The 27,325-nt window shown below is 41.6% G+C and overlaps 1 protein-coding gene and 1 long non-coding RNA gene across 4 annotated transcripts; one reads left to right on the plus strand and one right to left on the minus strand.

Moving 5' to 3' along the window:
- Window positions 1–7,683: 7,683 nt before the first annotated feature.
- Window positions 7,684–12,793, minus strand: LOC142939178 (tumor necrosis factor receptor superfamily member 11B-like). Its single transcript, XM_076082398.1, has 4 exons — window positions 12,696–12,793; window positions 11,868–12,264; window positions 10,513–10,695; window positions 7,684–8,911 (listed from the first exon to the last, which is right to left on the minus strand). The coding sequence occupies exons 1-4, from the start codon at window positions 12,696–12,698 to the stop codon at window positions 8,574–8,576; spliced, it is 921 nt and encodes a 306-aa protein (XP_075938513.1). The 5' UTR covers window positions 12,699–12,793; the 3' UTR covers window positions 7,684–8,573.
- Window positions 11,007–25,733, plus strand: LOC142939180 (uncharacterized). 3 transcript variants are annotated; one of them, XR_012949922.1, is made up of 5 exons: window positions 11,007–11,239; window positions 11,795–12,448; window positions 12,599–12,699; window positions 14,702–18,151; window positions 18,307–25,733. It is a non-coding gene; the product is annotated as an uncharacterized LOC142939180 (long non-coding RNA). The 3 variants fall into 3 exon arrangements; XR_012949921.1 differs by having other exon boundaries at window positions 11,071–11,239; window positions 14,702–25,733; XR_012949920.1 differs by lacking the exons at window positions 14,702–18,151; window positions 18,307–25,733 and having other exon boundaries at window positions 11,071–11,239; window positions 12,599–14,532.
- Window positions 25,734–27,325: the final 1,592 nt, after the last annotated feature.

Consider the following 27,325-nt stretch of genomic DNA (forward strand, 5'->3'; position numbering starts at 1 on the left):
TATGTCATAATAACCCGAAAATATATAAATGTTATGATGTAAAAGGGAACAATACGCCGCCTTTGAGGAAAATCTATTTTGTTGTGAATAACGTTTGTTTTTAACAAAAGAAACGCCCGTGGAAGTCAGCGTGGAGAAGAAGTCGAGGTGGTCGATGGGTCAAAAAACACAGTTATGTTACATAAACATAAACAGGTACTTTTGTAGTTTTTGTTTAGTTTAGTTTCAGTTTCGTAGTCCTTTCAAGCCAAACCAGAAAGTAGTTTTTTAGTTTTGTTTCTGTTCGAGAAACGATGTTTTCCTCCAAATGTAACTGATAGTGCAGTTCAGTAGTTTGGGAACATCATGTTGTCAGGAGGGGTTGGTGCAGCAGGTTCACTCCTGTTCGGCTCGCTCCTATTCTTGAAATTCAAGTAGTAACTGTCAGTACCTTTAAACGACAGCTGCTTTCTGAATCGGAAGAGTTCGTGCAGACGCAGTGATGTCAACCTGAGTAAGCCAGTTGTTACCCCGGTTGCTCAAGTGGAGTTTCTATTCTTTCAAGAGAACTGTTTCAATGTGAACCAGGGTGTAACTGGAAACCCTTGTTTGCCCCGTCAGCCCTCCCTACTGTGTGCAAAGTTAAGTCCATTATTTAGGATATCTGAGATGATGGGATGTCTACAATCTTCTTTTTCAGTTAAAGACTTGTTTTAAAGTCAAATACATGTTGTGAAGCTGCAGTTTAAAGTAGGTTTGAACAGCTTAATAAGTACTGATATAGTGATATTTTAACATGGAAGGCTTGAGGCTATCATCTTCTTTCATCATGTGTGGTAACAGCATGACGAGTCAACTTGAAGTAATCACGTCTGATGGCTTTAAACATTCACGTTACAACAGTACATGGAAACGCCTTCTATTACCTGAAACACTTTGATTGCCACCAATCCTCACTAAGTGTTACCTTAAGTGAAAGTGAAAACCTCCCGTTAACGAAGAAAACCTCCCGTTAATGAAGAAAACCTCCCGTTAATGAAGAAAACCTCCCGTTAATGAAGAAAACCTCTAGCTTCACTGGAGAGTTTCCCAGACTGACGCTTGGGACTTCACCTCTCCCTTTAAATCTGTGTCATAGAAACTCTCCACCAAAACCTGAGATGGAAATCAATTTCTAGTCAGTTTGTAGATTTCCCACTGTACATAATTACCTCCGCCAGGATTCTAGTTTTTTTTGCCTTCAAGGTTTAATTACTTTTCTTCAAGCAAGATGAAGGCCGGGGGGGGGGGGGGGGGGGGACACATGATCTCACTTCTAGTGCAGTTTATCTTTATTGTCAGAGTCTTGAAACAGGAGAGTAATTCCACTATCAGGTTGAAATTTAAAACGGTTGAATCCCCGTCTACAGGCAGATCTCTTAAAGGTAACTTTAGTATCTTTAAACATGGACCCAATCTGAACAAGAAGGTGCTGCTGTAAAGAAAAACATGTTCCTCTTTAGAGTCCTCTCCATAATGCTGAAATAACTATCTGAGCCAAAAACAAGCATCCGCACTCCTACGATTTTAGTTTGAAAACGGCGTTTAAAAGCTAAAACGATATCCATCCAGATGAGCCTTTTGGCGCCGTTTCAGAAATAATCTCCGTCCATAATAACACGCATAAAAATGCAAAACCCACGACCAAAAACCTGCACTGCATGTAGAGATGATAAGGCCGCCGGACATGGGAATTGTCGCAAAGCGTTCAAATGCAGCAATATAAAATGCAGAATCTACACCACGACAGCTGCGAGCAAAGACAACAAGGACAGCAACACTTAGTTATCCGTGTTGAAATGAACCTCTGGAAGTCAAGGCTGAGAGTTTTAAAGCTAAAACAACGTCGGCAGGGTTTTTAAATGTGTTTTCATGGGTTCTACAGCGCAGCACAAGTTATGCGTGCTTGAAATGAAAACGTAGGTTGACTTAACGGTGCATTGACGCTGCTTGCTTGCCCTCGCAGCTCGTTGTCACTCATTACTCGACCAGCTTCACAAACTGTCACTTAGACTCAAACACATCAGAAAATAGGGTCCAGGTAGGAACATTTTAATTGTTATATCACATTTTAATGTTGTTGTTACTCCTGTTGGATTTAGTTTCCACTGTGTATTTCATAAACAAATAAAAAGAGGCCGTTAACATCAGTCCCTGTTCCAGTTATGATGTGTTGACTTCCGCATTTCCTGAAGTCTGACCTTCCTCGAGCTGGAAGGATGACGGCAATGTGAACCAAACCTCAACAGCAAACATGCTCCGTCACTTTGAAAGCAGCCACGCTCTTCCCTCTCTTCTCTTTTTTTTAAAGCTGGCACCGTTCATCACCGCTGGCTGAAAGTGAAAGGGATAACGGCCGGTTACTACCAGTGTGTTTGTGTGGAGCTGCTGTACGCACCATAACTGTGTCTGTGACGTTGGTGGTTAACGTCGGTGCATTCCCTCTCGGTTTATGAGATTTCCTGGAACGAACAAACTGACCCCTTCTCTCAGCTACTCTGTTTGCTGAATCTGTGTAAATCATGACTTTGGCAGAGAGAACCAGCAGCTGCTTCCTGATAAATCTAAAAACTCCCACACGGGGGGAGTTCATTCACACCTGAATTCCTCTTTTCTTGACATTGATATCGGAAAGAGTTTCTGTTTGTGTCAGCAGCCTCTGAAGAAGTACGCTGTAAACTAAATCATATTAGTAATTTCTGTGAATTTCAAGGAAAATAATTTTGTGTTAATAGTTTTCTAGAAATGAGCATCTTTCTCTTGAGACAAGTTTAAAACAGCTGCTGACTCGGCATAAGTCTGTGGTGGGAAACTACACAAGTTCCAGGATTTATTCTGACTTTGTTTGCTCTCATGCAGGCTGAGGTTTCCTCTTTCCAAACATGTTTTAACCTCTCAGACAAACTCAATGACCTCTCAGAGAATGACATGTTGTCTGTTTCGGTTCTAGAAGCTCGTCTCTCCATCTCTTCCTTCGTGGATTTCTGCTTTGGGTGCAAATAAACTAACGTGTCCTCGTAAGACGTTTCGTATGACATCTTAAGAAAAGCTATTCCTACTTGTTTGTCACATGCACTCAGTCTTTTCAAAATAAACTTCTGTCTTCACAGAAAAGTACTTAGTTAGGTTGAGGAAAAGATTGTGATTTGGGTTAAAATAACGACAGAAGTGACGCTATTTAAGCACGAGAGAAGTGACGAATGAGTTGACTTCTGGTTTCAAACGGGACATGCACAGCGGCCTCCTGGGTGAAAGTCTGGCGTCTTTGAACCGACACATCCACACAGTCCTCCTCCCTATAAAGAGCTTGTCACTCTTCATACTTCCTGGTTCACGATTATGTGGATTACATACAAATTCATTTTTGTGGGATATATATACGAATGACAGCGCATCACTTTTCGTAGTGTGTCCTGAATAAACACAGGACTTTCACCCAGGAGACAGTTGTTCATGTCCTGTGTGAGACTACAACTTAATGTCATGTACATATGTACATAAGTTAATGTATGTAATGTACTAACTTATTTACCTAGCTGAAGTAACAACAAATATTCTTATATTGTAGTGCCATATGAATGTAACAGGAAAACATTTTCAGCACGAGTCTGCTCTACTGTATGCATGTCTGTATTTTATCCATTCAACAAGACCAAGAGTAACATAATAAACATAATAAGCTTCTGTGGATTGTCCTCTCTATCTTAATGTGACACATTATTTGGTCCATGCCAACAAAAAAATCCCCTTCAAGCAGATTATAGTAAAGTCAAGAGACACTTCCTGGATTCAACAAACTAAATCTGAGAAAAGAATTCAATGATAAGATTTCTTGAACCCGATAGTCTCAAACTGACTCGGAGATGTTGACACAGCTGTTAAAGCCTGGAGGCCCAGGTGAACGAGATCAAGCTGACGACCCTCCAACGTCAGCCAACGGAGCGTGTTTGAGCAGCCATGACACACCTGGAGCTATAACGAGCTCAACTACCGAGGTGAACAGAGAAGGTCTGGAGGCAAATTACAGCTGGTACTTGAGATTTTGGGTACGTTTATGTCATTAAGTATTATGTACTACTACTGTAGGTGTATTTACTGCATATTTCAGCAACAAAGCACTTTACATAAAACATCAAAAGACAGAGTGCAAAAGAAAAACATGAATGTAAATACAAGTATAAAACTGTCATTTAAGAGCTAAGAACATTTGAAAATAAAAACAAGCTAAAATAGAATAAGTGCAGTGTAAGATACGATTTAATAAAAGTCAGCGACAAACAGAAAAGTCTTCAACCTTGATTTAAAAGAAGTGAGTTCATGGTTTGTTTTTAAGCTGACGAAACAATAAAACTCATTTTGTGTGTTTCATTAATCGAATATCTAGAGAACTCTTTTAACTAGTTTATTTTGGGAAGATATTTCTATGATTTCATGCTATTGACAGAATCTTCCCCTTATTCTAAGAAGAAAATTTGACTTTTAGGCCTCAAATATAGTCAAAGTGACTCAATTGGCTTGGACATTGTTACAGCGCACCTTTCCTCAAACTGTCTCTGCCGCAGTAAATATTGTTTTTTTTTCCACCATGTGGCCTCAAACTACCTCATTCCATAATAAAAGCCTTTTTTAGGAAGTTGGCCAACAGCAGATCTTACATGCCAGAGGAACAAGAAGTTGCTTAATGACCACCACCAGCTTTCTGTTGCTGCTTTTAGGGAGGAACCTCACATAAATATGATCTTTATTAGTTATCTAGTATTGCGCAGTCCAATCCTCACCAATTCAGTCTGACGTTTCCGTGGGAGTTCTGTGATACACATTTGGTAAACCCCAGACTGACGAATACTTGCTTTCCACACCGACGCAAAGTTGGGGCTTACAACGCCATATAGGGCTTTTCCACCCGTTAGACCATCGACAGTATAACACAAACCCCGAAGACATCATCACACATTCCAGTAACTCAGAAACATTTCCATTGACACATCAGACAGATTTTGGCTTCATCCTTCTGTTTTTTTTTTTTTTGGGGGGGGGGGGGGGGGGGGGGGGGGTTCAGTTACAATCCTGAAATTGAATGTGAAAATACATCCATTTTAAATTGTTGTCAAAATGGCTTTATTTTATCATCTGAAGAAATAATACAAACCTAACTACATGTTTACATTATTTGAAGCAGCAGTGTGTAGGATTATGGGGGATATATTAGCAGGAACTGAATGAAATAGACATAACTATGTTTTCCTTTGTGTATAATGACATGAAACTAAGAACAGTTGTGCTTTTGTTACATTAGAATGAGCCTTAAATATGAAACACGTTCTCTTCAGAGTCCGCCATGTTGAACCTCCATATTTCTACAGTAGCCCAGAATGGACAAACCAAACCGTGTTGTTTACGTTACCTAAAGGTCAGCGTAGGGGTATTTAAGTGGTTGCAATTTTAACCTCACCACTAGATGCCATTAAATCCTACAAATCCCAAAAGGTTCACCACATATTAGATATCTATTATCCATATCTCGATGTAAAGGAAAAGCAAGACAAGTCTATTTGTATCTCACATGTCATAAAAAAGGCACTCAAAGTGCTTTACATAATGCATTTAAAGCATTAATCAGGGAGTACAGCAAAAACATGAAATTCATAAAACTATATAAAAGCAATTAAATGGAGAAAGAAATATAAGTATATAATGATGAGAGCTTTTCTTTTAGGCAAAGGCAGCGCAGAACATAAATGTTTTTATCCTGGATTGAAAGGGAGGCTTCGTCAGGGAGGGTAATATACAAATATGTCTGTGTAACTGAAGGAATTTCAGTCATCACTGATCGGTTTGTAGAAAGATCGTAGAAAAGTATGAAAGGATAAAAGTATAGCTATTATAACCTGTAACCCTTTTGATTTCAAAGTATAGCCATCACAACATATAGCATGTTTACACTTTTTTATAACCATCATAATGTGAATTGTTTTATTTTATGATAGCTGTGATTTAACATATAAACTGTTTAGAGTTAGACACTTTGTTTAAAATAGTCACTTGAGCCTTACAGTGCTTCTGGTTCTAGCAGGATCAAACCAGTTACCACCAGTTACATTCTGTGTCAGCTCGAGAGAGAGGACTCATGTGTGAGTGACACATGAAATGAAGGAGGTGCCAGCCTTCGATCAGCATAAAAAGCAGCAGAAAAACAGTGAGTTTGGGGCTTCTCCCCACCCAGAGAATGGGGTAGACTTCTTACCCCCTCAGAGATGGCCAAAATAAGACCCCTTTAGTTACCCAAAATAAGACCCCTTTTCTGTCTTACCCACTTAGAGGAGGACAGAAGACCCTTTTGCTATCAGAGGACAGCATAAAAAGGAAAGATAGACCCCCCCATAAAAGTAGGAATGTCAGAGAGCTGACTGAAGAATACCTCATTACAAAATCAGCGAAGGCTGACAAAGAGGAATGCTAGAATGAGTTCTTGTAGCCACTGTAACTGTTTCATTGAATTGAAATTGTTGTATGTGAATCTTGTGTGAAAAACTTAATTAAAAACACAGCCTTACATTTAGTAAGTGTCTGAAGCAAAACAAAGTACTCTGGTCTTTTAGAACAATGTAACCCTCTTCCCCTGTCCGTTAACGGTGAGATAAGATGTGACGACTGAAACATGCAGAGGAGCTTAAGGTAAGTTCCCTGGGTGAAGACTTGGCAGTGTTAGTCATTAAATGGTGAGAATGTTCACAATAGGCAATAGTAAAGTATAGACGATGTACATAACTATTACATACAGGGTGTTAGGGTTACATCCCATTGAGAGCGCCTAGGGCAGTAGCCGTAAAAGACTTTCAAGAAGACAATTAATTCCGAAATCCTAACTATTTAGCTACGGGGTGAGATAAAAGGCCGAAGGTATTGTTCTGAGACCTCAAGGAGGAACGCATATCCTCAGCAGGTGGGACAGCCAACGGAGTAACCACCGTGTTAGGTGCGAACTACTTCCCCGCCTAGAAACGGGGCAGGAGCTGCTCACGCTACAGGTTCATGGGACTTGCAGTGAGAATTGGGTGTCATCTGCATATTGTGATAGGTGCATGTACATGTTGAGTAAAAGAGGCCCAAGGATTGAGCCTTGGGGAACTCCATATGTGACGTTTGTCCTCTCAGATGCAAGGTAGCCACATGTGACAAGCAGCACCTGTCCTGTAGATTTAAACCACTGGGACTGCGTCTTAATGTCTTGCCCAGCTTGCATGCCCAGTAGTATTGTATGGTCAAGCATTAAGATCCAATAGATCCAATTTGGATTGAACTATTTCCAAATGTCCATTGCTTGCTTTTCTTGTCTGCTTTGCTCGATCACAGTGTTCATCTTTCATTGCATACAGGTATTTTTATTCTTATAATGCACAAGTGCAAGTCTCATGCCCGTCTCAAAGAACGGTGGAAATGATAATAAACTTGTTGCAGCAAAATGACAAATGATCCACTCGTGTCTTAGACATGGACCTCTCACCTAAATGTGTTCTACCATTCAAAAGGAACTGCTTCTGGAATAGGAACTCCTAAAAATACGACTTTAGCAGCCTTAACATTTGATGGACTTTAATTGATTGGTCTCTGTTTCTTATGATGAAATGAATACATTATTTAAAAAATTAAGCAATTACCGATGAATTTATTTACAATTACTTTTATTAAAGCGTCATTCAGGCACCACACATGCTTCAGCTTCACTAGCATACAGTTCTACGCATTCTCTATAAATCATGAAAAGCAAACACAAGAGCTCCTCTGCTGTCCCTCAACTTACCTCCTTTCTATAAATAGCACAATAAATTAAGTTCACATATTTAGCTGATACATAAAATGAAAAAAACTGTTTAACTGCGAAGAGGTAGATATAATGAAGGCCCCCACTTTTTATTCTTCAAAGGGTAAGAACGGTGAGGTTTTTTGGTTGGTAAAAATTGTTCAGGTTCTCCTATACGCTGGTTGCTATAAGGACTCAGTTGCAACATGGAGGAGTATCTTTACAGAAAATGTTGTACCTTAAACAGTTAGATACCGAAAGGGGAACATACGACCACAGTAATACTTCAATCAGTACTGTGAGGATACTCCCGAGGACAAGAACTACACATGCTTGAGAGTGAACACGATATATTAGATCTGTATTATATTACATTACATTACATTATATTATCATCAGCTGACTTGAAATAAAAACATGTTTCCTTGCAATAGTTTTCTGTAACATACATTTACTTTGTAAAAATCAATTTCAGGACAGCAGGTCATTCCAGCTATAAGTGACACAACCAAGTTTGGATTCGTTGCTAAATTCTAAGAAGGAAAAACAACAAACAACTGAAATCCAGTGCAGTGAACGTTAATCAGCTCGATGCAGATAGAAGTAAAGTAACTATTTCTCTAATTGACCGGTATTGTCTAAAGCCCTTATTGATAGTGCATCTTGAAGGCAGCAACTTTTGAAATGTTTACAAATGTGTGTTTGGACCAGTCAGACTCTTTGCTATCTGTAACTAAATATGTTCTACTTCAGCCTACTCTGACATTACATTTACATCCACCTCGTTCCTCAAATCACACAGCTCCTTCAGAGTCGAGTCGATTCTCTGCAGCTTGTTCTGTAGTCTCTCTCCAGCTCTGTCCGCTCCGGTTTTGGTTACTATCGATGGCAGCTGCCGAATCTGACTTGCTGTGGCAGAAGCGACCCACTTGTTGATCCGTACATGAATATCTGAGAGGGCGAGTCCTGAAGCTCCTTGTTTTTTACCGTCCTCAGACGGGAGCTTGTGCAAAATCCGACGCAGTCGTCTGATGTTGATTTTCTGGTGGACAAAGAAAGCCGGGAGGATTTCTTTGAGGTAGTCGCCTCCGTCTGCAAGGAACAAATGAGATGATTGATCAGAAGCTGATAAGGAATCATGATAAATATAGTAACTAGTCCTGATTAATGGGAGTGTTGTGGATAGTTGCAAAGATTTTAAATTAAATTGTTCCGTCACTGTTGTGATTTATTCCCTTTTAGATTTTGTCCAAATGACATCATCTTTCATGTGCTAACGCAGTTACAAACAGAGACGGCTTCTCAAGCTGTGTTCAAAGACCTTCTGACATCCAAGACTTGACAGTCAGCATGCCTGCAGATTGTTTTGCAGCCAATAATTGTAAACTCCTTCCACTCAGTTGACATGAGCTCATTAAAATGTTTTCTGTAGGTGTGCTCTTAACTCTGAGTCAGAGCATTTACCCTCCAGTAGACGATATAAAGCACCCAAGTGTCTAATTAAAACTAGCTTGAACCACAGCCGCTAAGAGTTTTTGCCTTGTTTAAAGAGTGTGGCATCACAAGGGGACAGGTTGTGGAGGGGCGCTACATCCTCACCCAGGATCAGTGCCCACAACCCAAAATGGCCACCGGGCTAGAGACTACACCTCCCAGACTGCCTCATCAGGCACCCAGCTGCAGGTGCTTAAGGCCCCTAATTGAGGCAGGGCTGGGAAACTGAATAAAGGGGAGAGCACCACGAGAGAAGAGTCGGGCCCGGAGTAGGAGAGAGGACGCCTACATGGAGGAACAGATACCAAGGACGGATTACTTTTTGGTGAAGAAACCACTTTCTCCTCCGGGATGCTTTATGTTTATTTCATGGACTTTTTTTGTTTGATTTGTGATTTTTGAGTTAAAGGAACTGCCAGTGGGACGGACCAATAAACCTTTATTTTTGCTTATACTGTCTGATTGTGCCTGTTTTACGCTCTCTTTTGCACTGCCCCACCCTAGGGACAACCCGTGACGCTACAAGAGTTTGTGGTCTTTGAAGATGTGCAATATGCTTCTCTTTAACTTTGTTAAGGTGCAATGTTGTTTTTATGTTGTGCACTTTTTTATTTTTAATTGTTTTATGTATCTTACTCACAGCAAACTTTGATTTTGTGTATACGAGTCTAATGCAGTAACTCTGAGCCCAAGAGAAATGACCCAAAGGGCACAGTAAAGCATATTGTATGTGTATCGTATATCGTGTATCGTATATCCTATCTAATATTGTGTATCGTGCATCATATATCCTGTACCGTGTATTGTATACCATAAAACCTATATTGTATACTGTATATGTGTCGTGTCGCATTGTATCTTATATAGTATATCGTACCGTATATCCTATCATGTATGAGATCATACCGTGGTTCATATTGTGTATCATGACTTATATCTTGTATCATGTTGTGTATTGTAAAATATCCAAATGAACTTGAAAACCACATCTCACATTTCAGTCTACAAATTTAAACTCATGTTGTAAATAGCAGCCAGTGATGCAGCAGGTTGTTTTCATAGGAAGGTAAGTGAAGATAACTGATGACTGGTTGCCTTTAAGGTTTAGTAAATGTGATAAACATTAAATATCACAACCAGTGATGTGGTGGCCAACAACATGGCATGCTCCTCCCCCTCTTCCTAACTGATGATCTCACCTTTGGATTTGACCTCATTGCAGCTCGTGCACACGCTGTCGTGCCAGACGGAGCCCTTCAGCACCAGCTCCATCCCCAGAGCATCGCAGCTTTTGTGTAGCGTGCAGTTCTGGTGGGCAGAGACGGTGTCCGAGTAGGTGTCGTTGGGACAACTCTGGCACACGGTGTTGTCATCGGCTGTACCTGGAGGAGACATGAGAGCCATAAGAGTTATGATGGTCACAGAATCTTCACATCCAACAGATGAAATGCACTTTAGGAATGTAGATAATCAAATTGGACAACAGAAACGTGCTGCATTTTACTCTCCCGCAAAGCACCAAACATTAGAAACATTGGCGGTGCATAAGTGGGTTTGTGAACGTGCATCATCCCACAGATCTTTGTTCGAATGTAATAAAAGAATTAGTGAACACTGTAAATGTAGTTCTACATAGTTACAGCTGCTTGCCTCTGGGGGGCAGTACGCTTCAGTCTAAAAGCTGACTCATCCAGTATTCAACCTGTTAAATCCAGTTCCATCCTGCTTTAAAGTCTGTGGTTACATCCCTTTGTTTCTCTGTGGCTCACCCAAAACCCGTGTCACTCCCTTGAATAATGAACAGTCGTCAATAACACGACACACCTGACGAGCAACAGCAACAAAAACAGCAACGTAACACTGCTGTCATCATGGAAACGGTGCCATGGTTGGAGCTATGTGATGTGAATCAAATCTATACTAAATGTAATGTATTATTATTATTATTATACGGTGAGTTATGTTTGTATCTAAAGGAAAGAGCCAGATTTTGGTGTATTTTTCACAGTGTGATAGATTAGGACAATAATGTACAACATAATTGAAGTCTTATTAAAGAAACTGATTTTAAAAAAGTTTTTAAAAAGTTATTGCCATTATATGCTGCTAATATTTTTTAATTATATAATATTTGTTCTTGTTTTTCTTTTATTCTTTGTTTGTACTTTGAGTCTGAATTGAGTCCCGCATGGCATTGTGGGTAGTGTAGTGGAATTAAGTTTTGAGCCGATCAGTTAACGTTATGAACGTTGTTCTGACATGTCTGAGTTGTTGCAGCTTCTGTTTTCTGTTTGTCCAGATTATCAGGGATTTCAATTTTGAGTCAAATATTAAAATAATCAAGAAAACATGTTTAAAGATAATGATAGCCTATGTTGCTTTTGGACAGAACACCTATAAATAACCTGAATAATCAGGAGACCATATGACCCTTGACACTGTGATTCTAAGTCCCGGTCTCCCCTACATCAAAACCTGTAGATGTTCTGAACCAGTAATGATGGAGACCTCCAGCGCTCCCTCCCACCCAACCATCTGGAGCAGCAGCCGTTACCTCTGGTCAGCACCTCATGCCCGGACGGACACTCTCTGTGTCGGAGGCACATGTCGTACTTCGTGTAGTATCCCTGTTTACACTCGCACCGGCAGTCGCTGTACGCGGAGCACGGCGTCTTCACTACCTGGTTGTGGCCGCACACGCCGCAGCGCAGGCACTTGCTAATGTAGTTCCACAGCGCCGTGAACGAGCCCGACGGGCACGGCGCGCACTCGCTCCTGTGCGTCGCCGTGCAGCTCGAGCGCAGGTAGGTCCCGGGGGCGCAGCGGTCGCACTCCACCGAGTTGCCGGTGATCGGGTCCGTGTCTCTGAAGGTGAGGAGCGGCCCGGCGACGCCGTCGACCCGAGCAGCGCGCATCGAGAGCAGCACCAGCAAGACAAGCGATGCCCACATCTGTAAGTGAGGAGGAAACGGGACATTATGGAGGGAAATCTACGGGAATACGATGTTATGTGAGGAGCCACAAGGAATATGAAGTAGATGCTGCCAAGTTAAAGGAGGAAACGTGGAGAAATACAGGAAAACAACAAGCAAAACAAGGACAGGCGCGCGCGAACTGGTGTCACCCCTGGAACAGGTTGGTGAAAACAAACTATCCTTCTACTAAATGAATGAAAAATGAAACATTTATTTTCGATAGTTTCCACCAGTTTAAAAACCGAATCAGATGAATTTAAAAATAACTATAACATATGTAATAAGCCCGGATGTTTAACTCTTCCGTCAGGTCATGTTGCGTAAACATAACTCTGTCGCCTAGAGACGCGTTTGCGGTGAGAAGTCTCGACATGTCTGCGCTCTCCAGCTGTCCTCCCTCCACCTACCATCGTAAGTGTTGTATCTGCAGCGGTCTGCCAGGAGGATGGTGCTTCTCCACCTCTCCGCGCTATTTATCAGGCAGCAGCTCTGACGCACCCCCAATCATAACCATTGATCAAAACTTTTCCAACACATGTCACATTACTTGGGAATGCCCTGGCTGCCTCATAATGGGGGTGTTTAGAAAAGAGTCACTTACCAGAAGTAATGAACAGGGACTTAGTTAATTACTTGAGTTTACACCTTCAGGGTTCCCCAAATTCAACCTCCAACAGAAGTCTACTGTGTGCTGTTAAAAGGTTCGAGTCACGTGTGTCAGTTTGGCCCATTTTTATAATAAATTGTTCATCTATTAGTAGACCAATAATCAGTCCTGCTGTATTCAGACACTGTAGTCCATACAGCCTGTACATAATATCTATCTCATATGTATGTGTCCGTATCTTCATGTAAATGTCTCTCTTTGAATCTCTTTCGAAGCCTTTTGAGAGATAAATCTCTCAGACGAGCGGAGCTCCTCTCGGATGAACTCTGGAGCTCCGTCCCAAATACCGAGGAGGAGAAAAGAGAAAAGAGGCTTTAGCATTCTGGTTATCTCCTCTTTTCCTTTTGTAATATTGAGAAATAATAATAAAAACAAATAAATAAAAAGGATCATTATTATTATATATTATGTAATATTATGTAGTATTATGTAATATTATTATTAATATTAGTAGTAGTATTATTTGAAACCTTAATTCTTGGTTGAATACGTCCTTGTTGGTTAATAACACCTGGTTTCCATGAAAGGGAGACAATAAGATTTACAGTTCTCTAAATTATATCAGTACTAGATATTATCGTATTTTAATACATATTTTGAATCCAAATGTGTATTTTTTAAATATTGAAATAGTCTCTTGTTGTAGTGTCATATTAAAGACAAAGCAAATCAAACTGATGAAATGTCGCTGGACGTGTCATGAGCAGCAGCATTTAAGCTGCTGCTCAACTTGCCAGTTTGGATCTTTCATTCATACTCGAGTGTGTGTGTCTGGGTTTAAACGGCAGTCTTTAGCGAAACCTAGTGGCACTACACAGAGCTCCTCTCTAGAAACAAATGTCTATGATACCTGAGGTGACATCTTGTGTACAAAAGATGTCATTACCTTTATCATTTTTTCACAAGTGCACATAATAACTTTAGTTTATTACAAAATAACTAGTGCTGGGCAACGATTAAAATATTTAATCGCGATTAATCGCATTGTTATTTCAAAGTTCAATAATGAATTCAAAAGTAGTGTATTGCGCACTTTTATTTTAAAAGTACTGCTATATGAACAAAAGGGCAATAACATTTGGTTCACGAGATGTAGGTAGCATGTTTTATACTTAATGTGAATATAATTCATACTTTCTTGGCATCTTATTCTGAAAACCGGATGTTCGTCTGAAGAAACCGGATGTTGTCTCACGTTAATCTTTCCGCTAACTTTCAAAGTCCTTCGCTCGCTCCCGATCTGTGCCGTTTAAATGCGTTTACCGTGAATTTCAGCATATAGGTGCACTAACATGACTGACTATAGGATGTTTGCTGGCTTTTATCCCACTGTTCTTGTCATGTAGGTTTGGATTTTTTTTTTCTTAATACTAAAAACCTTCATTTAAAAACTGCATTTTGTGTTTACTTGTGTTATCTTTGTCTAATATTTAAATTAGTTTGATGATCTGAAACATTTAAGTGTGACAAACATGCAAAAAAATAAGAAATCAGGAATTGGGCAAACACTTTTTCACACAACTGTATATGTATTGTCTCTTGTCTTTCAATAAAAAAAAAAAAAATAATTAAAACAATTATAATAAATTTAAAAAATGCGTTAACGCGCTAACTTGCCCAGCACTAAAAATAACATGTATTTGTGTAACGAAATGTCATGTTTTGAAGCTTCCACGAGCCATACAGTGTGTTTCCTTCTGAATGATCAGAACATGTGTATTTAAGGTGAGTGTCGTGTTTTTCCAGCCTCAAAGCAGGAGGTGTGGTCAAACAACGGTTCTGCAAAGACTCCAGTCAACCGCCCGCTGACCTTCCCCAGAACACGGGCCTTGGATTTGTGAAACGAGATAATTTGTAACAGTGAAGATTGTTACTAATGACGTGAATAACAGCAATGTCACTTTTGTTGGAAAGCAAGTAGCATAAAAATTGCCAGTAAAGTGAATGTTATTGAAGCGCTGCATGAATTTCCCGATAATAAACAGGGCGTCAATCAATTCTACAAAGTGGTGAAAACGTTTTGCAACGTTTCATCGAGGCTGAACATTGATTTATCTGTCATGTGACTTCTTTACTGAGCTAATGCCACTTCCACTTATTTCAACCCAAACCACAATATTTTCCTTAACTTAACCAAGTTTTGTTGCCAAAACCTGATTCATTTTACACATTTTATTTATTTTTCTTTGCCCACAGTGATCAAACGAGATGTGCAAAAGGAGTCAGGAGAATGTAACCTGCACGACAAACTTTATTTTTAGCTCTATAATATATATTTTATAGTCCTACAGCCTCTGAGGGTGAATCCCTTTTGCACATTTTCATCTTATAATCCATCCGGGACCTGAGGGCCGAATGATTCATTTATTACTTTTGCTTCGTAACAAAAATACTTGCCTGCATTGTTACGAGTTTGTTCTGAAGTAAAGAACACAGATTGTGCTGTCCTCACTAAAAGTTGTTTTAGTAAAACGTAGTTTTCAGCTATACAGCCAGCTTGACAATATATTTCCCAGCACCGTATCCTCCAAGGAACAGACAGGTTGTTGTATTTGCAAGGTTTAATGGTGGAAAATATGTAATAATTTTGTAAAACTGAAAAAGAGCACAAACAATACAAAAGGTAAGTGCCTTTGTAAGTACTTAATAATAGCTAGTACATTAGTATAAATGCTACTAACACAAACCAAAGAAATATGAATATAAACATGTTAATATAACTGTAAATAGTAACACACTTACAGATGAAGCCGATTTTGTGGCCTTCAAGGCAGGATTATGTGGATTGAACACTGAGATGCTCAGTCAATGAGTCCATGGGTACACGGCACTTCTTGAACATCACTTCCTGTTGAGTGCAGCTATTCACAATCGCCACTAGGTGTTGCTAAAGGACATATAAAATAACCAATACATTGAATACAATACACTCCCCGCCTGGCATATTAAGACATATGCCACTATGTACATATTAACCCACAGACCTTTCTCATCCGAGTCTGTACAGGAGAACTGCTACTGTACTAAATGTAGGACTGCAGTCTTACAGTGAGTTGACCGGGCTGTCACTCAGCGACTCATCCCACCTATGGCTTTGCCCTCAGCAAGCTTTGGACTGTGTGACACGTCATTCCCATGATTGTCTTTCTGGGAGAAAAGCAGGACCACTTCAGATATGGGTCTGGAGAATATCTTGAGTGTCTGATTTCTTGTCACTTTGACTTCCACCTTTCTTACTCGTCCATCTTTACTGGGAATAGCATTCACAACAACTCCCATTGGCCACTGATTTCTTTTTGTCTGACTGTCCTTCATCAGAACTATGTCTCCATCTTTAATATTGGGTTTCTGTGCTTGCCACTTCTGACGATGCTGTAGCGTACTCAAATATTCTTGTCGCCACCTAGCCCAAAATGTCTCTGCCAAGGCTTGAACCCTTTTCCACTGGTTCTTGAGCAAATCTCCTTTCGAAAACTCACTAGCTGGACAAGGAGATGCCCCTGTTTTCTGTGTCAGCAACATGGAAGGGGTTAGAATGAGGGGAGCCTCTGGGTCAGTGGATACAGGAATTAACGGCCTGGCATTCACAATGGCACTGACCTCTGCCATAAAGGTGATTAGCACTTCATGGGTGAGTTTTAAAGGTCCAACTTGGAGGAGCATGCAATCTAGAATTCGCCTTGAGACTCCAATCATGCGCTCCCAAGCGCCACCCATATGAGAGGAGTGTGGAGGGTTGAAAACCCAGGTGCACTTTTGTTGAAGGAGGTAGTCTTCTATGCTTGAATCACGATTACATTGTAAATCCATTTTCAGCTCCTTAAATGCTCCAATAAAATTTGTCCCACAGTCTGATCGAAGCTGTTTCGCATAGCCTCTGATAGAGAAAAATCTCCTGAGGGCGTTTATGAAGCTTGAGGAGGTCATTGTTTCGATTACCTCGATATGAATGGCACGTGTGGACATGCATGTAAACAAAACTGCCCACCTTTTGTCCCTGGCCTGGCCAGCCCTGGTACGACGTGTGATGACTTCCCATGGCCCAAAAACGTCAAGTCCCACATAGGAAAATGGGGGGTCTACTTGTAGACGTTCAGCAGGTAGATCAGACATTTGTTGTTGCTCCATTCTTCCTCGCAGCTTTTTGCATGTGACACACATGTGAATGCAGCTGCTGATGAGACGTTTTCCTCCTACTATCCACAGACCACTGGCACGGATTGCACCTTCAGTGAAGTGTCTGCCCTGGTGTTTCACACATTCATGATGGTGGCGGACGAGCAGAGTTGCTATGTGGTTACGGCTTGGGATAATGATAGGATGGGCTTCACACTTTTCAAGTTGTGCCAGATCGATGCGTCCACCTATTCTCAGCAGGCCTTCACTGTCAATCACTGGCCGAAGTTTATGAAGAGTGCTGGTTTTGGAGAGGTCACAGTTTGACTTAATGCATTTCAACTCTTCTGAATAGCTTTCATGTTGCACACACTTTATGATGACATGCTCTGCCTTGGTGATGTCAGCAACTGACAACCCTTTCTTGCACATGTGCCAGCCAACACAGCCGTGATTGCCTGATGGGAGAGAGAAGCATTGAGCTATGTGACAGAGTCGGGCCACAGCTTTGGTGAGTGAGCTCCAATTAGAAAAATGCTCGAATCTCTTTGAACCCAGCTTGTCTTCAGTAACTTTTGTGGCGAGTGATGTTATGCTGGCACGAATCTCAGCATCAGAATCTGGATCTACGAGGACATATGTCGTCTTATCTTCAGTGTTGACCACTGAACTTTCCCGCTTGGTCAAGAAAGCTGGTCCAGTCAGCCATGTGGTGCCTGTAAGCTTTGCAGCTGGAACAGATCGGGACCCATGATCTGCTGGGTTTAACTCAGAGGGAACATAACTCCACTGCTCTGGACGTGTTGACTGTCGAATACGCTGTACGCGATTACTCACATAGACGTAGAATCTTCTTCTCTCATTGTTTATGTATCCTAACACAACTTTGCTGTCTGTGTAGAATTTTATTGCATTCACTTTCAGGTCAATTTCCTTGATGACTAGTTCTGCAATCTCAACAGCTAATACAGCTGCACATAACTCTAACCTGGGAATCGTCAGCTCAGGCTGGGGAGCGAGCTTGGACTTTCCGAAGACAAATCCTACTTCACTGTGACCATGCTCATTTGTAACTTTCAGGTAAGCCACTGCTGATATTGCTTTTACAGAGGCATCAGAAAAGACGCACAGTTCTGTGTTTTGTGCTTTGGAAATGGAAAAAGATGCATATGTGCGTGGGATATGTACCTCTTTTAGTGCTGACAGTGATTCATGCCATCTTCTCCAATCTTCAGCTTTGGCCTCAGGAAGACATGTGTCCCATTCTGTATCTTGGGTTGAAAACTCTCTGAGGATCAGTCTGCCTTCAATAGTGACAGGAGCCAAGAAACCCAGTGGATCAAACAGACTGTTTACTGTTGACAGTACGCCTCGGCGTGTGAATGGTTTTTGACCCTCAGGGACATGGAAAGTGAAAGTGTCAGACATAATGTTCCAGCTGACTCCAAGGCTCCTTTGGACAGGCAAGTCGTCTATGGAGAGGTTGAGGTCTTTGATATCATTTGCTCTTTCCTCTGCCGGAAATGCATCCATCACTTCTGTTCGATTTGAGGCTATCTTGTGCAGCATTATATTTGACACAGCCAACATTTGTTGTGTTCGACGCATAACATCGATGGCTTCAGCTTCAGTTGCGAATGATCGAAGACCATCATCGACGTAAAAGTCCCTCTCAACAAAGTGCCTCGCATCACTGCCGTAGTGTTCCTCTTGGTGTTTTGCTGCCCTCCGCAGACCAAAAATTGCCACTGCAGGTGATGGGCTGTTCCCGAAAACATGAACTCGCATGCGGTACTCCACCACTTCCTGGTTGAGATCATTTTCCCGGTACCACAAGAACCGTAGGAAGTCTCTGCAGTCTTCGCGCACCACAAAACAGTAGAACATTTGCTGTATATCTGCTGTCACTGCAACCGGTTCTCTTCTGAATCTAAGAAGCACTCCAATGAGGGTGTTGTTAAGGTCTGGTCCAGAAAGCAACACATCATTCAGTGAGATTCCATCATACTGTGCACTGGAATCAAACACCACACAAATCTTGTCTGGTTTTTGAGGGTGGTAAACTCCAAAGGTAAGGAGATACCAACATTCCGTCCCTTCTTTGAGTGGTGGTGCAAGCTCAGCATGCTCATTGTCAAGCATTTTTTGCATGAACTCAGTGAAGTGCACTTTCATTCCAGGTTTCTTCTGTAACATCCGTCGCACCGACATTAGACGGCTGTGAGCATAGTCTCTGTTGTTAGGGAGACGTCTCCGTGGGTGACGGAAAGGGAGTGGAGCAACCCAGCTGTTTGTGTCATCTTGTGTCAATTCTCGTTCCATGATCTGAAGGAAGGCTAGATCCTCAACAGAGTGAGCGAGCTGGTTGTCATTCTCTGTTGTACAGAAAACCGTTTTTCCTAGGTTATCCATATTTGATACCCTCAATGCACTTTGCGTGGGTTTGTGCAGGAGAGGATTCTTGCACTTACTTTCGATACTGTAGATTTCTTTCACTCGTATCTGATTCTCACATGGAGTAAGGCAAGTTGGTCTTCCATTTTCAAGGATGCAGGTTTTCAAGGCACCCACTATGTTTGTCTTGTGAGCGCCTCCTAGGCATACATCCCCTATGATGACCCACCCAAGGTCTAGCTTTTGTGCATATGGTGCATAGTGAGGGCCATTGTGCTGTTTACGTACCTTATGGGCCCTAATAATGTCTCTTCCCAATAGCAGCAGGATGTCAGCGTCTGGATCAAGGGGTGGGATTTCAATTGCTATCTGCCTTAGGTGCTGGTGGTGGTACGCAGCTTCTGGTGTCGGGATCTCTGCTCTATTGTTTGGGATTTCGTTACACTCAGTTAGTGTAGGTAGTGGGATGTCTATTTTTCCGTCTATAGATTCTACTGTGAATCCATGGGCTTTTCTGCCAGCTGTTTCCACCATCCCTGCACAGGTTTTGAGTGTGTATGCCACTGCTGCTCCACCGATGTTGAACATTTCAAAAAACTCTGATCGAGCTAATGATACATTGCTCTGGTCATCTAAAATGGCATACATTTTTCTCTGTAGGTTGCGATGACCACTGGGATACACATTCACAATGCAGATCTTTGCACAGGATTTGCCTTTGAATTCCTCACCACATACTTTGGTACACCGTGATGTGATATCTGGCTGCCTTGTGTCCTCCCTCTCCCCGCCGTTCTCTGAAGCAGGGGAAAAACCTGGCTGATATTGCGGAGCAGGGCCAGGGTGAAGAGCAGCGAGGTGTTTATTGCTGTCACACTCTGTACATTTGATGGGAGTTTCACAGAATTTTGCCTGGTGCATAGTAGAAGCACAGCAGCGAAAGCATATATTGTTCTCTTTTAAGAATTGCTTTCTGTCATCTAAGATCATTTTCCTGAACCCTCTGCATCTCTTCAGTGGGTGGGGTTTGTTATGCATGGGGCAAAGTCTGTCAAGATTTTCTGTTTTGGTCACTGTATCTGATGATATGCTCGTTTTATGTACAGAGACCGGTTTCATGTGACTTAACTTCTCATTCTTGTAAGAGGTTGGAGCGAGAGTGGGGAGGTTAAAGCTTGGGTCATTTCGGTCTTCAGCATCCCTGCAGACGAATTCTCGAAAAAAGAAGAAAGGGGGAAAGGCCACACAATGTTCTCTTTTGTATTTGCATCCTTGAGACAGCCACTTGTCCTGGAGATATATGGGCAGCTTCTCGACAATGGGCTGCACACCCCTTGCTGTGTCAAGGTAAGCTAGTCCTGGTAAGTATCCATCTCTTTTGGCGACATCCAATTCTATCAGTAGGTCTGCCAGCTCTTGAAGTTTTTTACTGTCTCTGTTATGGATCTTGGGGAAGTTCTCTATTTTACTAAAAAGAGCTCTCTCTAGTACTTCTGGAGATCCATATGTTTTGTTTAATCTCTCCCAAATTGTTTTAAGACCAAGGGAGGGTTGCCTGACATTTACCGACCTAATCCTAAGTGCCTGCTCACTTGAATCCTTACCCAGCCATTTGATCAGTAAATCCATCTCTTCACTTGCTGACAGCTCAAGGCTTTCAATTGTGTTGATGAAGGTCTCTCTCCAAGCTTGGTAGTGTTCGGGTAGGTCATCAAATGTTGTCAATCCTGAGGACACTAGCTGATTTTTAGCAAGAAATTTGGCAAGATCAGCTGTTGTAGTGTTACGATTTGTGTTGTCTGAGGGTGATGGCTTTGTGGGAAGACCACTGTGCTGATGGTCATAATTCCTCTGCTGTGTTGTCGTGCTGGGGTGTGAGAATTGGACGTAAGGGGTAAACTTCCTTATCCTCTCTAGGTGCCTGTGGGTAATGATGCAGGGCATGGTGGGTGACATAGTCATGCGTTCTTTTCAGTGCACTCTCTTGAAGTGGCAAGAATTCAGGTTCTTCAATATGGTCCGAGCCATCCATATCTGCAGCTGCTCTCTCCAGCACTACAGCTTCTACATGGGCAACTTCAGCTTCTCGTTGTAGGTTGATGAAGTCAATTCTGGCTTCCAGCTTGGCTTTCTCAATTTTGACTTCACTCTCCAGCTTGGCTTTCTCAATTTTGAGTTCACTCTCCTTTTCTGTGAAGGTCAGTCTGATTTTTGCCGCCTCTGCTTTAGCACGGGCCCTTGCTGCTTCTAAGCTGGCTCTAGAGCTCGTCGATGAGCGTGAAGAGCTTGATTTTCTGGAGCGATGGTGAGACAGGCTCGTAACTGTTTCAACACGATCTTGTGAGCATTTCACTTTGCCTTCATCTGGAGCATCTACTGACCTAGTAGTTTCCATGGCGATGAAGTGCAGTGTAGCTTGTCTATCCGAAAATCCTCCTTAAAGTCCCACGGTAGGTGGTCATCTTTTTACTGTGCTGTCCTCACTAAAAGTTGTTTTAGTAAAACGTAGTTTTCAGCTATACAGCCAGCTTGACAATATATTTCCCAGCACCGTATCCTCCAAGGAACAGACAGGTTGTTGTATTTGCAAGGTTTAATGGTGGAAAATATGTAATAATTTTGTAAAACTGAAAAAGAGCACAAACAATACAAAAGGTAAGTGCCTTTGTAAGTACTTAATAATAGCTAGTACATTAGTATAAATGCTACTAACACAAACCAAAGAAATATGAATATAAACATGTTAATATAACTGTAAATAGTAACACACTTACAGATGAAGCCGATTTTGTGGCCTTCAAGGCACAGGATTATGTGGATTGAACACTGAGATGCTCAGTCAATGAGTCCATGGGCACACGGCACTTCTTGAACATCACTTCCTGTTACTCTGATTATTTACACTTCGCTCACTTCCTGTTGAGTGCAGCTATTCACAATCGCCACTAGGTGTTGCTAAAGGACATATAAAATAACCAATACATTGAATACAATACACAGATGCTGGCGACCGTCCACTCATTCAGACTTTCACGCTGACCTCCGGTCGACTTTCCCTTTCTCCCCCTAACCCTCTGCGGTGACCTCACAGCTCATTTCATTGGATGTGTCTCAGCAGTGAGAGTTTAAACTGAGTAACAGTCTGGAAGGAACACTCGGTGCTTTGTGGGTAGAAAAAAATACATTTTACTTAATTTATAAGTGACTAAATAAACCAAAACTCCCGAAAATGTCCTGAGGGACACTTTAGTTTCATCGTGAGACGTTTGGGTGCACGTGAAACATGCAGCAATCAGCCGGGTCCAGTATTAAAGTCAGTACCCAGGTGCTTCCAGATGTAAATCAGCAAGTGGATACTGGTTTTCCAAAAAGAACAGGGTCAGGGTGGATGGGTGGGTGCAGGGCTTTTTGTTAGATATCATACGGGCCGTAGGGGATACGTTGAATTAGAGGGTGCCATCTTGCAGGTATTTGGCCAAAAGCGCTCCTCCCTCCGGAGCGCCGACTGCAGGTTGAAGGCTGCAGGTGAAGCCGGACCTGGGTCTGTCCACGGTGGACTGGTCTCTGCTGGAGTCTGAGCTGAAGGAGTTTCTGGTGAACCTGCATGAGTTCATCTGGTTTCACCAGAATCCGACCTGGTGGCTCCGATGACGAGCGTTAAGAATAACTCTATAGAAACAATTTTGTAGAGAAAAAGTTCAACAAGGTATTTATAGATGACCATAATTTGTGTAAACGGTCGCTGACATCATCTCCAAATAAACACCGTAGAGCCTTAAATGTAGAGGCTTTCCTGTGAGGGCAGTATTTACCACTTATATGAGATGTCCTTCTGTACCTGACCTCACTGTGTACCCACTGATGGCGTGTGGTCGACATAGCTGAGAGCCTTTTATAGATGTGTGAGCAGCTTGCGTGCGATGTCAAGACGAAGCGCGATGAGTCAAGCCTAAATTACACCGCTTAATGAGAGGACTCATGAGGTGGACAACATCCCTTTCCTGGCAACAGATGATGACTAAATGAGCAGATGGATTCATTATGGCGTCAACGCAAATGTCAGAGCCACACTTTCAAATTCAAGATGAAGTGGCGAGTATGGAGGCCCCAGAGGGACATTGGAAGTAAATACATAATTGTACTTTTATCCAAACAAGGATGAATGAATAAATAAATGGGTAGTATAGAATGTGATTTTTGTATTTAAATACATTTAACCTGTACTTATTATTTATTAATTATGTATTTAATTATTTAAATTATTAATGTATTTATTTATAACCCTACATGTCTTTCCCAATATGCAAATTAATTTCCTTATCAAATAAAAAAATGAAATAAACAAATGCAGAAATAAATAAAAACTGAAATTAATTAAATGTGGAAATGAATATATATTTGACACTTTTGGCCTTCCATAATTCAACTTTCACAAAAGGCTCATGGAGTAATGGAGTACTTTCACATTGTGTTTCTACTTCTTTTGCTGAAGCGAAGGAGACAGAAGAGAGGATGACATCACCTCGTGCTCATATCCGATCCGTCTGTGTTTTAAACCCTGTGGCTGTTCTTACAGCGATGTCCGATTATCTCTTTGATTTATAAAGAAAAGGGAAAAACCAGCCAAATCCCAACAGGACCAGACATCCGGTTTTGCTTTTACTTGCTGTCTCACTCAAACATCCCCCCCCCCCCCCCCCCCCCCAAAAGGACCGTTGCGTGTTAGAGCAACATGAGCCACACTGTTGTGTGATGAGAGCACCAATGTTTGTCATACTTGATCTACGAGAGGCGAGAGTAAATAAACGTATATTACCGTCATCCTTCTCTCGTCAGCATCCTCTGCATGGACGTGCTGTGTTATAGATACTCTCTTAATTAAATCCAGCCTCCATTCTCACTCGGGAACCCAAAACAACAACAGACCTCAGAAAACACCAAGTATGGATCCTGACTTTTCCTGCAGCTGTTCTGTGAGCAGCACAGCTTCTGAGGTGCTGAAAGGACAGCAGCCGAACAGCAGGACGTCAACAAGCTGGAACTCAATTATTGGAACTTCAGCTCCATGTTTGTATTTACTGATTGATTGATCTTGTTCGCTCACAGCTGCCCGTGGACGCAAAGCTGTCTCCTTGAAACGTTCATACCTGCAACAGAAAACACATTTTAAAGGAAAAGTAATGCTTTATAAACAGGAAATGCTATTGGAAGTTGAAACATGTGACTATTAAACATAATGGCTGACAATCTTTTACATTATTTTCCTGACCTAATATCAACAACGGATCAATATCTCTACAAAAACCACAATATCAAAGTCTGCCACTGTTGCACATTAGCATGAAACACAAAACAGCTGTGCCTTATGGCAGTGGTTCCCAAAGTGGGGGTCGCGACCCCTAGGGGGGGCGCGGTGGTACTACAGGGGGGTCGCGGCTTCATCACCAACCCACACACACAGACGCACACATACACCGGTAAAACAATATAAAATAACCGACGTGACATGCACTGTGTTCCAACCACGCCACCAGAGCGGCTCATGTCACAGACCGACTGTGGCAAAACCAGCGAGAGCGAGAGCGAGCGCGCGCGAGCGAGAGAGCGAGCGCGCGAGAGAGCGCGAACGAGCGAGGGAGAGAGAGAGTGAGGGAGCGCGAACGAGAGAGAGACACACAGCGACACAGAGCGAGAAAGATACGGAGCGACAGAGAAAGATAAAGATTGGAGTGGAGAAAGACTACCCACTACTAGGCCAAAGAGCTATGGGCATACTGTTGCCTTTTGCCACATCCTATTTATGTGAAACAGGGTTTTCTGCAGTTGCTGCAATGAAGACCAAATACAGATCAAAGTTGAACATTGAGAATGAACTGAGAGTAGCTATCTCCAACCAGCAACCCCGCTTTGACAAAATCTGTAAAGCAAAGCAAGCCCACACCAGTCACTGATTGATATATATGAATAGGAATATACATAGGAATATGATCACAAAATAATATGGTCCATGTAGACCTGCACACCTTGTTCATAATTGTGTTATTTTATTGTTTGAGAAAACCTGATGTTCAATGTGAGGAAATACAGTATATGTTGTTTGCACTTTGTTTGAAATTAAGTTAATTGTATTTACAAATTATTTTATATATTTTTTATTTTATATATATTTTATTATTGCTATTTTTTTTCCCAGTTAAACAAACTGAAGAATAAACTGTGAAGTGATATGTACTTATTTTAGAAAGAAATAAAAATATTTTATACAGTTCATGCATTATAATGCAATTCATTAAAAACCAAGAAAAATTTGGGGTCGGGTTGCGGGGGGGGGGGGGGGGGGGGTCGTCCAATGTTCCTATATCATCAAAGGGGGTCTCTGCCTTATGGGATTAGTTTTGCAGGATCATAAACCAAAGTATTGGACGGATAAAAGTAAAAAGTTAAGTAAGAGTTATTAGGATTCATCCTCTGGACACCATGAATATCTGCACCGAATTGAATGGTGGTCGTGTGGATCAAAGGGGTGGACCGACTGACAAACAACACCATCGCTGGAGCCGCGCCTGCAGCTATAAACACCTGTGTTTAGTTTAGACAGTGTTGTTCACAGCGGGGTGTGTGTAGAGTTTCAGTATGAGACCTGATAGAAGTCTGTGACGGAGGAAGAGTTGGATGACTGTTGCCTCTGGATGAAAGAAGCTTCTTTGTTTCATTGCCTCCTGCTGCTGCAGGCATCAGTTCATTTTCTATACTGACAGCGGTTTGTGTGATAGAAGGTTTGCCGGTGCTCCTTTAAAGGCCTTCACACACAAGTGTTCTTTTTTCAAACTGTTGTTTTTGTCAGGAGTATTTTCACACAGAAATACAAATATTACCCTGCAAAGAAACAGTGTAATTTATTTTCACAACAAAGTCAATTTAGTGAGGAATAAAGGCATCAACCAATCACGTCGTGTGGATTCAAAACAAACTTGTGTGCAACAACACCAGAGGCTCTGTAGTCCGAACTTTATTACTCCTTTCAACCTCGACAAAGGCAGCGCAGACCAGATTCACTCCTTCCGTTCTTACCTTTCACAATAAAAGCCCTAGACATATACACTAAGTGTTTACCAGAGGGAACTCAAATTCACTCAGAGCATTCTGCAAGAAAGGAAACTCAATAAAGTATCTTTAGGTAGCTATAGGCTACACAATGTAGCGGAGACATTCCGCTGCCTGCAAGAATGTATTCAAACCGTTTATAGAAGAAGTGTTGCAACTGACAGATTTGCATCGCTGCCGGTATGAATCGTTCTGATGCAAAATATTGTCAGTCGTCGTTTATTTTCAACAGTCGAGTTCAGATATCTGACTTGTTTTTAACGTACAGTAACATTTGTAAGCAAATCTATTCCATTTAGCTGTTTTCAGCTCAGGTTTCTCACCGTCTCTCTCATGGAACACTTGACTACTACGGAGCCGTCGTTAGTTTTATTAGTAACACCTGTGACCAGTCAAAACGTCTGCCTTTGTTCTCCTGAGACCTCGAGGTGTTTTCCAAATCTTTTTTTTATTTATTTTTTCAAATGAAGTTTCCTCATCCTGTCCTTTGTTTCTGTGTTTGAGCTCAGAGCGACTAAACACAGACGTATCCTGTGTGGAGGTCTTTCATAAGACGGCACGTAGCTCTCCACTCACTGATTGGTCAAGCTGATCTGATTTGCCTGTAAAAGCAGTGGGTCGGTGGGGAAATCCCATTACAGCACTATATTCACAATACTTCTCAGTGCACAGTATTTGACAATTTATACTCTTATACATGTACATATCAGTACTGACAACTGCAAAGGTTCTAACCTCAGGTTGAGTGTTGACTAT

This window comes from Anarhichas minor, unplaced genomic scaffold, assembly GCF_050575085.1.
Source record: "Anarhichas minor isolate MPS153535 unplaced genomic scaffold, ASM5057508v1 ptg000094l, whole genome shotgun sequence".
In the NCBI taxonomy this organism is placed as follows: Eukaryota; Metazoa; Chordata; class Actinopteri; order Perciformes; family Anarhichadidae; genus Anarhichas; species Anarhichas minor.

What these genes read in the sequence shown, in the direction of transcription:
- LOC142939178 (XM_076082398.1), bottom strand. An exon ending in GCATGAGGTGCTGACCAGAG is followed by an intron (nt 10,696 to 11,867) that starts GTAACGGCTGCT and finishes TGTCTCCTCCAG; the next exon opens with GTACAGCCGATGACAACACC. An exon ending in CAATGAGGTCAAATCCAAAG is followed by an intron (nt 8,912 to 10,512) that starts GTGAGATCATCA and finishes TGTTCCTTGCAG; the next exon opens with ACGGAGGCGACTACCTCAAA.